Below are 18,050 nucleotides of genomic sequence, written 5' to 3' on the forward strand. Positions count from 1 at the left end.
AGCGTCATGTGGCAGATTATGCTATCGAGTTTCGCATCAGAGCAGCTGAGAGTCGATGGAATGAGGATGCACTTCTTAACGCCTTTTTCCAAGGGTTTTCACCGCAGATCCGCAGTCATCTCATTGCAGTGGAATTGCCTACCTCACTGGATTCGCTCATCGGCCTATCTCTCAAGATCGGCTAGCGATTCAGGGACAAGTGGACGCGCTACTAGAAGGAGAGCAGGACGCGTCCGTCCCACCGGTTCCCCTTTTGCCGACGCTCATAACCATGACGGAGCCGATGCAGGTTGAGGGGCTCGATGATCCAGCAGAGGAACAACTGCGATGCCGGCGAGAGGGCTGATGCTTCTACTGTTGACGGCTGGGCCACTTAATAGTCCACAGTCTGGTCGGGCCCAAGCGCTCCTCTCATGAGAGATTCCGGTGAGTGTGAATTACACCGCGGCAGGATCGAGTCGAGCACTGCTGCAAGTCACCTTGAGCACGGGGGGTCGTACTTATTCCCCTTACGGCATTTATTGACTCAAGATCGGACACCAACCTGATTAATCCATGAGTAGTCGAGGCCTTGAGTGCAGTGACTTTTCAGACGCAATGGTTCCACAACGCATACACGGCCAATGGTAAATTCCTATGCCGAGTAACTCACCGTACGCAATCTCTGAGGATGACATTTCCAGACGCTCACACCGAGAAGATAAGTTTCCATGTATTTAACTCGTGGAGCAGCAATGTCATCCTGGGCAGCCCCTGGCTTAAAAGACACAACCCACACATTGACTGGACCACCACTCAAATCAGGGCATGGGGCGATGAATGCAGTAAGGTGTCAGTACTCTAAAAGAGAGGAATTTACAGATCGCGCCAGTCGATTTACAGGAGTCGAAATCTATGGCGGATCGATCAGCAGTGCCGTCTTGTTATTGGGACCTTAAGGAAGTATTTTGAGAAGCAAAGCCCAAGTCCCTTCCACAGCACCGCCCATATGATTGTGCTATTGAGTTGTTGCCATTCGAGGGAGGCTCTTTTCATTAACAGGACTGGAACACCAAGCCATGAAAGAGTACGTGGAGGAGTCGCTGGGGCAGGACTCATCCAACCATCATCGTCACCGGCTAAAGCAGGATTCTTCTTCGTCAAAAAGAAGGACACCTTGTTACGGCCCTGTATTGATTACCGGGGACTTAACGACATCACCATCAAGAACAGGTACCCTCCTCCCCTGATCGCCACCACATTCGAGCTGCTACAAGGGGCCCGGATCTTCACCATGTTGGATTTACGAAATGCGTGTCATCTGGTACGCATCAGAGACGGGGACGAGTGGAAGACTGCCTTTAATACACCAACAGGCCACTACGAGTGCCTGGTGATGCCGTTTGGTCTGACTAATGCGCCAGTGGTTTTTCTGATTAATAATGATGTGCTACGGGAAAGACTGAACAAGAATGTGTTCGTCTGCCTTGACGACATTTCGATCTTTTCTCCGGACGAAGCTTCCCACCTCGAGCACGTCAGGGAGGTGCTGCAGCAGCTACTACGATATAACCTATATGTCAACACGGAAAAGGGCAAGGCTCACCGATCTTCCATCACATTCCTGGGATTCATCTTGGCCGAGGGACAGATTCGCATGGATCCCACTAAGGTCAACTCTGTCCTCCAATGGCCCACTCCCACCAATCGCAGGGAGGTGCAGATACTCATCGGATTTCACTAATTTCTACCACAAGTTCATCAGGAACTTCAGTTCCATAGCTGCCCCCTTGCACGCTCTCACTTCACCCTGTAATTCATTCGAGTGGTATGTGACCTGCCAGGAGGCCTTTGATAGACTTGGGTTGAGATTCACCACAGCTCCAGTCCTCATCATGCCAGATCCAGAGAAGCGGTTTGTGGTAGAAGTGGATGCATCGGACTCAGGAATGGGAGCAGTACTCTGCCAGAGGTGTGCAAGGGATGTAAGACTTCACCCGTGCGCCTTCTTATCTAAGAGACTGACTTGGTGGCCTAGCGGAATTATGACGTGGGTGATCGAGAATTATTGGTGGTCAAAACGGCGCCGGGGGAATGGAGGCACTGCCTGGAGGGATCGAAAGTGCCATTTCTGGTCCTTACTGACCATAAGAACTTGGAGTACCTGATGACCGCCAAGATATTGAATGCTTACCAATCCAGGTGGGCACTTTTTTTTTATTTTTACTCGCTTCCGTTTCACTCGGTCCTTTCGTCCAGGCTCGAAGAATGGCAAACCAGACGCACTATCCCTGATTTATGAAGGGGTGCGAACAGAGGCCGTGAGTGTTCCCATACTTCCGGAGGCCTGCTCCGTGTCAGGGTTCACCTGGGAGATCGAGACACGGGTAAAGGAGGCTCTAAGGGACTCTCCGGGCCCAGCCGAATGTCCTTCCAGTCATCTGTTTGTGGTACTCTCGCTACGAGGAGATGTCATTAATTGGGCCCACACGAACAAGACCGTCTGTCATGGTGAAGACCCACTCAGTAGTTGAACAAGGGTTTTGGAGGCCAAACCTGGGAAGGGACGTGAGGGAGTATGCCAATGCGTGGCCGATCACTATGGCCAATAAGCCCTCTCAACCCTCTCTCTCTGTTTCCATCTGTGGCCGCCGACTCCGCGGTGCCATCTGCATTGGCAGTGGTGAGACGCTGCAAGTAGACCTGGGAACCAGCTAGAAAGATGCTACTACACATGGGCAGCTCCTACAAGTCCGCAGCAGACCTCAAGAGAAGAACGGCACCAACGTTCAAAATGTGACAATGCGTATGGCTGTCCACAAAGGATCTTCCACTGCGGACGGAGTCACACAAGCTAGCTCCCAGGTTCGTGGGTCCCTTTCCTAGCACCAAGATCGTTAACCCTGTCACTGTTTCGTAAAAGCTTCCCAGATCGATGAGGGTTCATCCCACGTTCCATGTAAGCCAGCTTCGACCGACTCATCCATCGCCATTAGTCCCCCCAGTCACGCCCCCTCCGCACCCCCGCATGATCGATGGAAGTCTGGTGTACTCGGTACATCGGCTTCTATCATCCCGTCGTGGAGGGATGGGGGTTCAATACCTGGTGGATTGGGAAGGGTATGGCCCAGAAGAACGTTCCTGGATACTGTCCCATTTTATTGTGGAGCCTAGCCTTATCAGAGACTTCCACGCATTCCATCCTGAGGCTCCTGGGCCGTCTGGAGCTGGCCATTGATGGGAGTGGGTAGTGTCATGGTCCTCCCGGTCCCAGCCCTGGCGGTACAGGTCCCCTGTACACCTGCGCCTCATCAGGGATAATTAACCCTAGATATATAGGACCCAGCGGACAGTCTGGCTTTGGCAGATCGTTGCCATCCACGCCTCGTTGTCACAATTCCTTGTTCCTGATCCTGAATCCCTGTGTACCGACCTCCGCCTGTCCACCGACCAACCCCGTAAACTTGACGCTCTTGATACTGCTGCTCTCTCTGAGTGACTCTCCGGCTTACGACCTTGGATTGAATAAAGACCTTCCTTTAACTGCCTCCCTGTCTACTGAGTCGTGCATTTGGGTCCACACTCGAGTTCTGGTCATGACAGGGGCTCCTGGTAGGGTAGTCGAATGGGCCCATACCAACCGAACGACTTGCCACCTGGGGTTGTCCAAAACATAATCGTGATAGAGCAACGCTTTTGGTGGCCAAATCTCAAAAAGGACCTCAATGCGTGACATATATGTTCACCAAAGGGGTACTGTCATGTTTGTGTCCTTCCGCCAACTCAGGATTCCCACCTGCTCCTGATTCACGCTAATTACTGTCCATATATATTTTCACGTTTGTGGTCTGGTCTTTCGCCAGATCATTGTGTTTTATTGTCACGTTGCTGCATTTCCTTGTCTGATGTTACTGACTTCTCGAATGATTGACCCTGCTTTGCGTTTCACCTTGCCACTTCACCTGCCAATTCTGTTACTGTTGTTTTCCTGGACTACCTTCCTGTGCTGCAACCCCAGGCTGAATAAATCTCCTGCTCAAACGGTACTTGGTCTCCCGAGTTGTGCATCTTGGGTTCAACTGCGAGTTCTGCTTAGGACACTTCCATTGGTTTTAAATTAATTTATTTTTATATTTTATTAAATTGTGTATTCCCTGGGTATGTATTGTGCACATTTTGTTTGAGTGAATGAACAATTTCAACCACGACAAATACTTGTTGACTTGAGATATAAACCTATTCTTTCACCTACCAAATGTTCTCCAGCCACTTTGCGTATGCCCACCATGCGGATTGCATCAGCTGGAGGCTGAAAGTTGTTCATCAATCTATCTTGATTCTGGTCAGGAATCGTACATTCGCCTTGGCAGTGGGGGGGGCTTCCTTCCCCCTGGGATGCAATTGAATCATGCGTCTCTAGAAAAGACTGACATGATAATTATATACACATTATTAGTGAAAATTCAATTTTGTAACTCAATCTTCATTATACAACCACAGTTTACACATGTTTGGATTACAATCCATCCATCCATCCATTTTCTGAGCCATTTATTCTCACGAGGGTCGAGGGAATCCCAATCCAAGGTGTCATCGTGCAGGAGGCAGGATACACCCTGTACTGGTTGCCAGCCAATCGCAAGGGACACAGAGAGAGACAGCAGTCGCACTCACAATCACACCTAGGGGGAATTTAGAATCTCCAATCAAAGCATGTGTTGGGGATGTGGGAGGAAACTGGAGTGCCTGGAGAAAACCCACGCAGGCACGGGGAGTATATGCAAACCCCACACAGGCGAAGATAGAATCCTCAAAACTGTGAGGCCAATACTTTAGACTCCACTGTGTCACCTGGATTAGAATATTCCTCAAGTATTCCACAAATTTATACATTGTCATATGTGCGAAATATCAAAATTGTACAATACGGGATCTGATTCTTTAAATCTACAATTTTATGGCTAAATTTAGATCAGTAGTTTGACTGAGACAAGTAAATTTGTGTTTCTAATAATCCATAAAGGAACTCACAATTTTCAAAATAATGCACTTTTTGTCATATTTGTGACAATAGTAGACTCTGTCATTTGTTGTGAACTTGCAGGCAGACATGTCGTGGGCAAATTACAGAGGCTTCGCGTTGACCTGGTACTTGGTTACCTCAGGAGACCGCTTTATTTGAAATGTTGTGCTACTTTAACACTAAATGTTATTGGTCGAAAGCTTTAGTTTTTGCAAGGGTATGTGAAGGCGTTGCCCACAATGATTGTGCTTGCGACTGTTTGACAAATGATTGACACTTCATAAATTATGTCTTTTGTTGCTGATTGTTTTTCCTGACGTTTCCTGTGCTTTGGAGGCAGGGGTAGGGCCAGAGGGTTGATTTTTTTTCACTGATCATATTTTTCTTAAAATTGTTTATTTGAATGTTGTCAAAACATTTCAGAATTATAACAATCCCTCATTTATTGGGTGGATTTATGTTCCAGACCCCCCCATCCACTACACTAAATGAAATCCACGAAGTAGCAACCAATTATTTAATATATTATATAAATTTACATATTTCATACATGCAAGTCAATGTCAATATGTGATATTTTAGAGGCACGGGTATGTTATTTATCAACTTCACGTCACACGCTACATATGCACAGGCCTCTGTGCTCTACTTGAGTGACATGACCAACAACTCATGCAGACATGGTATAAGAAGGCACTTTCCTCTATTAAGCATATGCTAAATTCCTCCCATTGACAGTCCTGGAAATGTTTGCTAAAAGCATTATGTTTTTATCAAGTCACTCATTGTGTCGTCTTACACTTACCTAGTTTTGGTCCATTCAGCATAGGGCCCTTGGTGACAGTGTCTATATGCTCCTTGCGACTGACTGGTAACCAGTTCAGGGAGTAGTCCACCTTTGGCCCAAAGTTAGGTGAGACAGGCTATAGTATCTCCCGCGATCTTTGTGAGGATAAGGAGCTCGGGAAATAGATGGATGTTTTTATCTACAATACCATGGTTGTACAGAATCAAGCTAAATGTTGGTCTTTAATTGAACTGTTTTAATATCAATATTGGAATGAGTCTGTGCATTAGGTATTTGTCATGATATGATTGATTGGTATTTGCAGATTTATTTAATAAAATTGACTGTGGCTACTGTTTTAAACCTTGGTTCACATGGTCATGGTCCTTGATTCACATGGTGATGGTTGTTGTATCCTCAAGTAATTGGTAACTTACAAGATGGAAAATTTGTGAAATAAGTGAGGGTTATTTTTCTGTTCAGAATAGGAGGCCAAATGACCTCACTGCAACGACCTCCAAAAAAAAAATCTGCCCGTTCACTAAATGTGCAATTAGTGAACCGGGATATAGTGAGGGATTTCCGTACCACATATCTCTATTATATCTTTTAATTTTGCACTGCAGCACCCTGACATCATGTTAAGTGTTAGACATAAAATACTCTATATGAACAAATATAACAAAGGTTGCTTATTAATTGAAAACTTCCTCTCTAGTATAATATGTATAACTATAATACTATGATAAATTATATTAATGTTATATTAAAGTTAGCTGTGATAGGCTCCAGCACTCCCATGACCCATGTGAGGATAAGCAGCTTGGATAATGGATCCGTGGATGGATGGATGGATGGATGGGTAATATCATTTATCCATCCATCCATTTTTGAGCCATTTATCCTTACAAGTGTTGAAGGAGCATAAATAGAAATATGTATATATATAATCTGTATATAATTGGTGGCTCAGCTGTAAATTGTTCGCCTCACAGTTCTGAGGCCTCGGGTTAGATTGGTTGCATTTGCATGTTCTCCCCATGCCTGTGTGGGTTTTCTCCGGGCACTCCGGTTTCCTCCCACATTCCAAAAACATGCAACATTAATTGGACACTCCAAATTGCCCCTAGGTGTGATTGTGGTTGTTTGTCTCGATGTGCCCTCCGATTAGCTGGCAACCATTTCATTGTGATGCCTACATATAAATAGACACACACAGTATAAAATATATTTATTACATTTTCAGGATCATTTTACATCACACCTGAAAATGTGGCTGTGTAAGTAAGTGATAGAGCTCAGCTGCTGATTTGGATCGGTCTGTGAATGGATCAAGATCACTGAGAATTTCTTGCAGAAGCTCCACATTGTTTTCCCTAACTGGGGAGAGATGTAGTTCCTTCAGGCCTTCCTCTGGTTCCTAACACACATAAACACAAAACATCAAACCTTTTGCAGATGAATATAAAGTGACAAAAACATACAGACACACATCTCTGTCAGTGTTCCACACCAGGGGGCTCTCCATAATGCATTTTAGATAGATGAGGTCGAGGTCATTGGCTGTAGTGGAATTAGCAGTGTTGTCACTCATTGCTTCCAATACCCGGGACACTGTGAACATATTATTTGGGAAACATTTCATCAGTGATGCATTAAAACTTAGAGGATCCTTTAATATTATTTTTAAGCACATGGGCAAACCAGTCTGTTAGTTTGTAACACACAAGTCTCATATGCTGTAAAATGTGTCAAGCAATTCCAGAACTCCACTGTTGGTTAGTTAGCTTGCATTCAATTAAACACTCAGTAAAACAAAAGATTCACATGACACTCACAGTCAGATGACTAACAAGTAAGGCTACAACCACCCCCTTTTGAATGGGCATCTCGCTCACTCAACCACCTTGCTGAAGACTGCCTCACAAGTTCAATTCACAAGTAAAACAAAGCCAAAAACTACTATAGTAACTGCTGCGCAACTTCTAGTTCATAAATTCTTTATCAATGTGTGAACATCTAATAGAGGTTAAAAATAATTGTCTTCCTCAGAAAAATTCAACTATACAAATACCCTCATATATAGGAATGTGAAAATTCATTTATCACCCTGGAATTTGACTCAGACAAAAATAAATTGAATAATTTTCAGACAAATTCAGGCAGTGCACGGTAGCCGACTGGTGAGCACATTTGTCGCACAGTTTTGAGGACCAAGGTTCAAATCAAGCTTCGCCTGTGAGGCGTTTGTATGTTCTCTCCATGCCTACCTGTGTTTTCTTTGGGTACTCCAGTTTCCTCCCGCACCTCAAAAACATACATGGTATGTTAATGTGAGATTCTAAACTGCCATGGGTGTGTATCTGAGTGCGAATAAATGTTTTTTTTATGTGCGCCCTGGCTGGCGACCAGTTCAATATGTATCCCACTCTCACCCAAATCAGTTGAGCTCAACCACCCCCATTACCTCTCTGAGGATAAGCTGTATGGAACATGGACGGAAATAGATAAATCAAAGCTAAATGGAAGCAGAAGATAGCACGGTGGAGCAGTTGTTGAGCATTGGCCTCATATTTCTGAGGAACAGGGTTCAAATCCCAGCCCCACCTGTGTGGAGTTTGTATGTTCTTCCCCTTCTGCGTGGGTTTTCGCTGGACACTCCAGTTTCATCGCACATCCCAGAAACATGTATTAATTAGAGACTGTAAATTGCTCCTAGATAATATTGTGAGTGTGACTGTTGTTTGTCTCCATGTGCCCTGCAATTTGATGGCAACCAGTTCAGAGTCTACCCTGCCTCCTGCCTAATGACAGCTGGGATAGGCGGTCGCGCCAAGGCACAGTCGTCAGGCGACCGTGGATTGACCGCTGCTGAGGCGTGGACATCAGGCAACCATGGATGAGTCGCTGCCGAGGCGTGGTCGTCAGGCGGCCAGGAATCGGTCGCTGCCGACACGTGGGCAATTTTAATCTCTAAGAACTCAGCCTATTGTTTGACTTCTTCACTATTCTATCAAACTTGTCCCTTGTCTTGGCTTTACAGAGAGTGGTCCACCATTAAATTATGATTATATAATTCTAAGGTAATTATATAATTATGTTATCCCTGTAATCGTAATTTAATTAAAACTAACAAGGAAAAGCTCTCAGCGGTGCTACAGGCAAGCGAAAGTTTATTTCACCAGCAGTGAGGAAGAGGGAACGGACGCTCTATATCAGTGCATGTGTAACCAAGTCAATCTGTGTGTTGAATGAAGTTTCTATGTACTATTACTACACAAACCTCCTGATCCAGTGTCAACTAAGTGCAGTTTTCCCCCGTTATTCGCGGTGAAAATCTGCAAATAATGGATGCAGTTTTAAGATACCTACGTATGACATGTACCATATTTTTGCAGCAATATGATTAATTTAAAAGTCATAAATTTTCCCCAAAATGGACCGCATGTCTGATATGCACAATTGTTGTTTGACTTGTCCAATGAAGAACACTTCAACACACTGGTTACACAGTAAGCATGTATACTAGCATTTGTTTGAGTGCATATGTAATGCTACTGGCATTGGTACCTGGCAATGCAGCCAACACCTGGTCATGATGTTTTGCTTGCTCTGTCTCATTTGGATCTCCTTTCTTGACAGAGGCTGGACCCTGTCATCTTCAGGACTATTCATTATGTTCAGCGGTAGGCCTGAGCGCGATCACAAGAGTCAGCAAACGCTGAGAAACTCTGAAACAGTTGGACAAGCTTACCTTCATTGATGGCGTCTTCTACAAGATGGTGAGAGATTCATTGACAAAAAATAAAACATTTCAGTTTGTCGTTCCTGATTCCTTAAAACTGGAGGTGCTGAATGGTGCCCATGACCATGCTGACCATTAAGGCCAACCACACATTCTCTCCCTGGCTCGTCAGCGTATCTTCTGGTATGACGTGAAGAAGGATATCCCTAACCATGTTACGACCTTCCATAGTCGGATTCTCAGCAAAACGCCTGAGCCAGCTGCATGTGCCCCTTTAGAGAACATCAGGACTAGTGCTCCACTGGATTGACTTCTGGTCTGCTGACAACAAAAATAAGTCTGTGGATGTTCACGTGATAACTGATTTGGGAGATCAAGCAGAGGTCAAACTGCGAAGAAGGTAGCTAATAAGATCTGTGATGAATACTTCTGTGTGTATGGCTTTGCTCAATGCATACACTCAGACGAAGGAGAAAACTTTGAGAGCAAGTTGATGACTAAGCTCCTGGAGTTGAGCGGTGTTGGAAAATCTCGTACGTCATCGTGAACAGGTCAAAAGAGATTTTTAACCATACCCTAAGCTAATGTTGAGATCCCTTCCCCCAAGGTCGAAGCAGAAATGGCTACAGATGATGCAGTCAATGAATTTTGTATACAAGTGCACTTCCCATGAAACCAGAGGGTTTGTGCCTGTATGAATGAGTGTCATGTGGACCTTACACCATCATGGATCCATGCGTCTACCACCGAATTAGCCATGATAACGGATATTCCACCTCTACCAACCATCCCTTCCTGTCCGATTGCAGTCCATCCATGGAATTGTTGTTTGTGAACTGTAAGTTGTTCTACTCACTCCACAACTTCACCTCAATCATACTCATAGCTGTCTCCATTACTCCCCAAGCTAAAATGAATGATGCGGCACTAACACTCTCAAAACAAATAAATTTGAAAAAAAAACAAAAAATCACCCAGATTCAACCCTCATTGTTTTGGGGGACTTTGAAGGAAGACTCTGCCCAAAATTCATATGTACAATAAACCTTCCAATGTGAAGTAATAATATTATTCCATACATTTTGGACATTAATTGAAAATAAAAATTGAAATTAAAGAACATATTTGAAATCCAAGCAAAATCTGGATATGTGCCAGCTTTCAGAGCCAAACGCAGAAGAAACATCCTTGACTCCGCATCTGATGTCGCAGTTGCTTAGCATTACAGACCATTCATTTGAGCTACGCCAAGATGCCGACTTGTTCTGCACCAAAACTGAGAAAACGCACCCAAATTTGTCCTTCTTTAACCTCCCATGGGGTCAACCTGACATGATAAAGCTGTGGCTGTCACAGTTGAGGCTCATTCATCAGCGAGGAAATTTGCACGCATTTAATCATTACTAAGCTTGTTGTAGCCTCTTGTGCTGGTATGGTAAAGCAACAACATACATTATGAGGGTGGCGGAGCTGTTCAATCCTGGACCTCCGTGTGTGGAGTTTACATCTTCTCCCCCGTGTTTACATGTGTGTAACCTGCCTACTGCCCGTTGACAGCTGGGATAGGCTCCAGCACACCTTCGACCATTGTGCGGCTAAGAAAATGGATGGATGGATATATATATATATATGTGTAACACTTCCCGGTAACTATTTATGGCGATCAGCGTGTGCAACCGCCCGCCTCCCACCCCCACCGCCGGTGCATCACGAGGTTTTCTGCTTGAAACATACAAGTTGGTATTAAAAAAAAAAAAAGTCTGGCCACCTGCTATATATTCTCTACATCTAAACCAACTCCTCAGAAAAGCATCAGATCTCCGCAGTTCATTTCATGGGACTGTTAGTGTTTGTCGTCAGCGCCAGATCCCTCCCAACATGTTGAATTCCGCTTGTGTGTGTTCTGGCTCAAACGCTTGAACATTGTTATTTTTATTTTGTTTTCTCAATGGTCGGTATAGTAATAACACAGAGCATCAACTCGCTTTGCTGGCTCTCTGAACACAACACTTCCTGGTTACTATTTACGGCAATCCGCTGCAGGCATGGCAAACGCTGATTGGCTGTCAGTTTTCCAGCCGGGCTCATTGGAATGTCTGAGCGAGAGAGGAATTTTGATAATACTTTTCCAATTTAGAAATGTTTCCCGGTGAAATCTTTGGATAACTCTGGCATTAAAAGAAACACTGATCCCTTATCTACTAACTTTTAATGTGTGCTCCCATTCCTATTAGTTTCGACAAAGTCTTCCTTTAACAACACTTAACTTAACCACTATCTCCCTAAAGTAGTGGTTTCCAACCAGTGTGCCGTGGCACATTAGTGTTCTGTGAGTGGTCTTCTGGTGTGCCATGGGAAGTTCAACCAAATTTCATTTCTTCTTTTCCTTTCGGCTTGACCTGTTAGGTGTCGCCACAGCGTGCCATTTTTTCCATCTAAGCCTATCTCTTACATCATCCTCTCTAACACCTGTCTTTACATGTCTTCCCTCACAATACCCATCAACCTTCTCTTTGATCTTCCTCTCGCTCTTTTGCCTGGCAGCTCCATCCTCAGCAGCCTTCTACCATTATAGTCAGTCTCTCGCCTCTGGACATGTGCAAACCATCGTAGTCTATTCTCTCAAACCTTGTCTCTACAACATCCTACTTGGGCTATCCCACTGATGACCTCATTTCTAATCTGATCAAAACTGCTCACTACTAGAGAGAACCTCAACATCCTCATTTCTGCCACCTCCAGCTCCGCTTCCTGTCGTCTCTTCAGTCCCACCGTCTGTAATCCGTACATCATAGCTGACCTCACCACTGTTTAATAAACTTTTGCCAGTGGAGACTCTTCTGTCACATAACACATCAGAAACCTTCTGCCAACTGTTTCAACCTGCTTGGACCCGTTTCTTCACTTCTTTACCACACTCACCATTCCTCTGGATTGTTGACCCCAAGTATTTGAAGTCATCCATCCTTGCTATCTCTTCTCCCTGGAGCCTCACTCTTCCCCCTCCACCCCTTTCATTCATGATCATTTATTCTGTTTTACTTCGGCTCATCTTCATTCCTCTCCTTTCCAGTGCATGCCTCTATCTTTCAAATTGTTTCTCCACCTGCTCCCCATTTTCACTGCCAATGTCATCTGCGAACATCACATGGTCCAAGGAGATTCCAGTCTAACCTCATCTGTCAGCCTATTCATTACCAGAGCAAACAGGAAGGGGCTCAGAGCCAATCCCTGAATCAGTTCCACCTTGACCTTAAAGGTCCACTGATACCAAAAGCATGATTTTTAGTGTTTTTAATATTAAAAAAGGCAGCCAGAATGGACCCATCCATTTTTTCACCACACAACATGATTTTGACATATATTGCTTTTGTATCTCCCGCGATGGGAATCGAGGGATTTGTTTTGGAAAAGAAGCAGGAAGTGGCATTATCAGCAGGAGCGCACTCAGGCGGCCTTGTGTATTTATACCAGTTTTACCTGTGGGAAGGTAGCTTTTTGTTTCTTCATGTTAGCCAAAATGTTGGCTCAATGTATTGCTGGCTAATGTTCGAACGCTTGGGAGGATGGATTCGCGCTTCATACTTTTCCAAAAGACCCAGTTTGTTGTGAAAAATGGATTGCACAGGTACATAGGACGAGAGCTTCGTGGGTTCCAAATGACAGGTAGGTGTGTATAGCAAAGCAAAGAAAATTTATTTGTATAGCGCATTTCATACACAAGGTAACTCACGCTTTACATGATGAAAAGCACTTGAAAAGAAAGAGATAAAACATTTAAAACGGGATAAAAACAATAAAAATGACAAACACAATATTAAAAAAAAAGACAATTAAAACCGCATAAAGTACAAGTAATATGATCAAAAAGTGGATATATTCTTCAAAGCATGAGAAAAAAGAAGTTTTCAATCTGGATTTAAAAACATTCACACTTGAGGCTGACCTCACCTCTGTTGGCAACTTATTCTATTTGTGTGGAGCATAATAGCTAAATGCTGCTTCACCATGTTTGCTTTGGACGCTGCGCACCACTATTTGACCTGAGTCAGTCGATCTCTTCGCCAACATGTCCATTGAAATCTGCACCGATCACAACTCTCTCTCTCTCTCTCTCTCTGGGATGCTCAGGACTACTTCATGTAATTCCTTCAAGAATTTCTCCTCCAGTTTCCAGAACTTCTCTTTCCCATGGATGACACACTCTCGGCTCATATTTATTTTTTCGGATAGACATTGAAGTGAATAATGTTATATGTATTTTTCATTACAATATCTATTTTAGAATGTTTACAGGCACGTCACTTGGTCTTTAAATTCTTCTGTCACACCTCCGGCACACCTCACCACTGTCCTGTACTATTCTGACATATTTCTCCATCACACCAGACTTACGCATCCAATACCACAATTCCTCTCTTGGTACTCTGTCATGGGCTTTCTCTAGATCCACAAAGACACAATGGAGCTCCTTCTAACCTTCTCTGTACTTTTCCACTAGCATTCTCAAGACAAATAATGCATCTGTGGGTTTTTTTCTAAGCATGAAACCATATATTGTTGCTCGCAGATACTTCTGTTCTGAGTCTAGCCTCCATTACTCTTTCCCATAACTTCATTGTGTGGCTTATAAACTTTATTTATAACTATAATTTCCACAGCTCTGCACATTGCCTTTGTTCTTCAAAATCGGAACTAGCACACTTTTCTGCCATTCTTCAGGCATCTTCTCGCTTGCTAGTATTCTGTTGAATAAGTTGGTCAAAAATTCCACAGCCACCTCTCCAAATTGTTTCCATACCTCCACAGATATGTCATCAGGACCAACTGCCTTTCCATTTTTCGTCTTCTTTAGTGGCTTTCTAACTTCTCCTTTACTAATCATTGTCACTTCCTGGTCCTTCACACTTGCCTCTTCTACTCTTCCTTCTCTCTCATTTTCTTTATTCATCAAGTTCTCTCAGTATTCTTTCTCATTCAAGTATTTTTTCCATCTATTTAGCACACGAGTTGCACATTTCCATCTCTAACTGTAATCACCCTTACCTGCTGCACATCCTTCCTATCTCTGTCCCTCTCTCTGGCCAACCTGTAGAGATCCTTTTCACCTTCTTTTGTGTCCAACTTGGTGTACATGTACATGCTGTCTAAAGACGTCTAATGGTATTTTTTAATGGGAGTGGGTGGGGGAGCGTCTTGTGGAGTTTATATGTGACATTCAACCCTCTAGATAACCGCAATGAGGATTTGTCACCTGTTGAAGACAACAACTTAGTGAATGTCCGAGAGACAATGAGAAGCGACAAACATGATGGTGGAAAAGAGACAACACAACATGAAAAAAAAAATAAAAAGGTTCCAGTTGTAGAAATTTATATAAAATAATTAAAAACATTGTTGCAACCAACAGGAATGGGTCATTCCTTTGATCATGTGGAGAATAAAAGATGATGCTCCAAGCCGATTATTTTGCTGCAAAGCCACCACAAAAATACCGGCCCATACATATGGCAAGATGCTCTTGGCTGTCTGATCATCCGCGAGCCAGGATTTGCATAAATGGGATCCGCAATCGTCAGATAGCGGATTTCCTTTTGTATAGCCAGCCAAGCTCCGTTGAAGACTGCCTTTGTCTGATGAAGCCAAGGACGAAGATAACTTGTTTGCAGCTTGCTTTAGCTAAATTTAGCAAGCAAATACACAGCTTCAAACGTTTCCTGTAACAACCCTTTCTTTCGTGTTCACTTTATGTTACATCTGTTGCCAGAACTGATTTGAATTTTTCACTTCGTCTATCTTGCAGGAATTCAACACCTGTGAGTAAGACATCTTTTAACATTGCGACAAAGAAAATAAATGGGGTTTTTTGTTGTTTTTTTTTTCCCCGATTGCAAAACAGGTCATCATTGAAAAGCAATCATATATACTTACGGGTTATGCATTCAGCATTTGACTCCCATTTCAGTACCAGCACAGACAAGGTAATTGAAAGCTTTTTATTCTTCAAGTCCAACAAAATTGAGCAATATATTTTTATACTAAAAGTTATATTTTTAAACAGGTTCTGCTTCAAGAGGTACTGACTGGCTTTCAATGACAACCATACAAGATCTCATTCACTGCAAACAGAAGAATAAAATTAATAAATAATAATAAAATAATAATAATAAAAAAGAATAAAAAAAGTCAATAAAATTTTGCTAGATTTTATCTACAAGGTAATAAAAACCTGGACTATTGATCAGTAGAGGAGGAGGAAAAAAGTGCAAGTGTGGGAGACCCATTTGTTCATGCATTTTTGTCTCTGTCTTATACTATAGTTCTATTTGTAAATAACCTATTTTACTGTCAGAAGTATTTTCTTTTTTATGTTCAGATGTTTGACGTTCCTCAAAATAGAAAAAATATATATATTGGTGTCACAGTAATGGTCTACTTGATGTGTCTGCATTCTCATTTTTTTTTTTCTTTCAGAAACATCAAACCAGTCATTGTAATGGACGGTTTTCGAACATTTCGGTTTTCAACCGGCCTTCTGGAACAGATTGTGTTCAAGAACTGAGGCACCACTGTATTCCGTAAGCATTTTTTTTTCATGTATTCAGGACCGAAATCATTTACTGATTTATAGACCAGCAGCAAAACTTTAAAATGTATTCTAAATCTGACGGGAACCCAGTGCAAGGACTTTAGGATTGGCGTTATATGCTCTGACTGCTTTGTTCTGATCAGAACATGAGCTGCAGCTGTTTAATGCTCTTTTTGGGGAGTCCCGTCAGAAAACCATTTCAGTATTCAAGCCTACTTGAGATAAAAACATGGGTGAGCTTTTCCTGGTCTGCTTCACACATACAAGCCTTCACTCTAGATATGTTCTTCAGATGGTAAAAGGCATTAGTTTTTGTGATTGATTTGATATGACTGTTGAAAGTCAGATCGGAATCAATCAGAACACCAAGGTTTCGGACTTGGTCCTTGGTTTTTAAAGATAGAGAGTCCAGGTGTTTACTAACAGCAATTCTCTTTTCTTGATTGTCAAAAACAATTTTCTCACACTCCTCAGCCTCCCTGGTAAGGTCTATACAGGGGTGCTGGGGAGGAGGGTCCATTGGGAAGTCGAATCTCAGATCCAGGCAGAGCAATATCGTTTTTGTCCTGGCCATAGAACAGTGGAGCAGCTCTACACCCTTGGCAGGATCCTTGAGGGTGCATGGGACTTCACCCAACCAGTCTCCATGTGTTTTGTGGACTTGGAGAAGGCGTTTGACCGTGTCCCTCGGGGAGTCTTGTAGGGGGTTCTTCGGAAGTATGGGGTACTGAACCCCCTGATAAGGGCTTTTCAGTCCCTGTACAAATGCTGTCAGAGTTTGGTCCGTATTGCCGGCAATAAGTCAAACTCGTTTCCGGTGAAAGTTGGACTTCGCCAAGGCTACCCTTTGTCACCGATTTTGTTCATAACTTTTATGGAGAGAATCTCTAGGCGCAGCCGAGGCATAGATTTGGCGGGGGAAAGGGAAGTCTGGGTATCCCTGCTGAGACTGCTTCCCCCACGACCCGACCCGGCTAAGCGGTAGAAAATGGATGGATGGATGGATGGATGGATGGATGGACAATTGTCCAAGTTTTGTTGTGGTTGAAGAAAATTTTGGCTCATCCAGTTATTTATCTGCTTTAGACAGTAGCACAATACCTCAATTGACCTGTAGTCATCTGGAGATTCTGCTAAATATAACTGAGTCATCTGCATAGCAATAATAATCAAAATTAAAGTTTTGAAGAATTTGACCAAAGGGTAGCATATACAGGCTGAACAGGAGGGGTCTAAAAACTCACCCTTGAGGGACCCCATAGGTCATTTCCATTTGTTGTGATTGAGCACTTCCAATGGTTACCAATGGTAGCTCCTTTCCTCCAGGTTGGACATAAACCATTTCAGGACTGTTCCATTTTGTCTACATTATTCTATCCACATTTCCAACCTTTTCAGCAGCATATTATGATTTACCGTACCAAAAGCCGCGCTGAGATCCAACAAGACCAAATTTGACATCTTTCCTGTGTCAGTATTCATTAGATTCGAAGAAAGGTAGATCTAATGTGCATCCAGGAAAGCAGGTTGAAAAGAAGCTGACAATGGGTGAGATATGGGGACATATTTTCAATTTTTGTGCACAGCACCAGGTTCCTGGGAGTGAATGTCACAGAAGACCTCTCCTCGATAAGCAACAGCTCAACACTGGCCAATACCACCCACCATGTCTCGACTTCTTGCACAACCTAAGAAAACCCAGGGCCCAACCCCCGTCATCTGATTGTTCTACAAAGGGACCAAAGAGAGCATCATGACCAACTGTATCACTGTGTGGTCCAGAGCCTGCACCCCATCCTGATCCATGACTCTCCACTTCATAGGGAGGGCAGCTGAGAAGATCATTGGAAACTCTCTTCCCTCCCTGCAGGACATTTATGGCACCTGTCTCACAGGCAAACCCCTCCTCATATTGGGGGATGCCACC

The 18,050-nt window shown here is 43.5% G+C and overlaps 1 protein-coding gene across 1 annotated transcript in view; it reads right to left on the reverse strand.

Moving 5' to 3' along the window:
• The window catches only part of LOC133514347 (MAGUK p55 subfamily member 2-like), an 81,569-nt gene that overhangs the window by 62,089 nt on the left and 1,430 nt on the right, over nt 1-18,050 (reverse strand). The window contains 3 exon segments of the mRNA XM_061845978.1: nt 4,232-4,405; nt 7,054-7,209; nt 7,282-7,403. Coding sequence (XP_061701962.1) covers nt 4,232-4,405; nt 7,054-7,209; nt 7,282-7,403 — 452 coding nt within the window.

Source organism: Syngnathoides biaculeatus, chromosome 16 (assembly GCF_019802595.1).
Source record: "Syngnathoides biaculeatus isolate LvHL_M chromosome 16, ASM1980259v1, whole genome shotgun sequence".
NCBI lineage: Eukaryota > Metazoa > Chordata > Actinopteri > Syngnathiformes > Syngnathidae > Syngnathoides > Syngnathoides biaculeatus.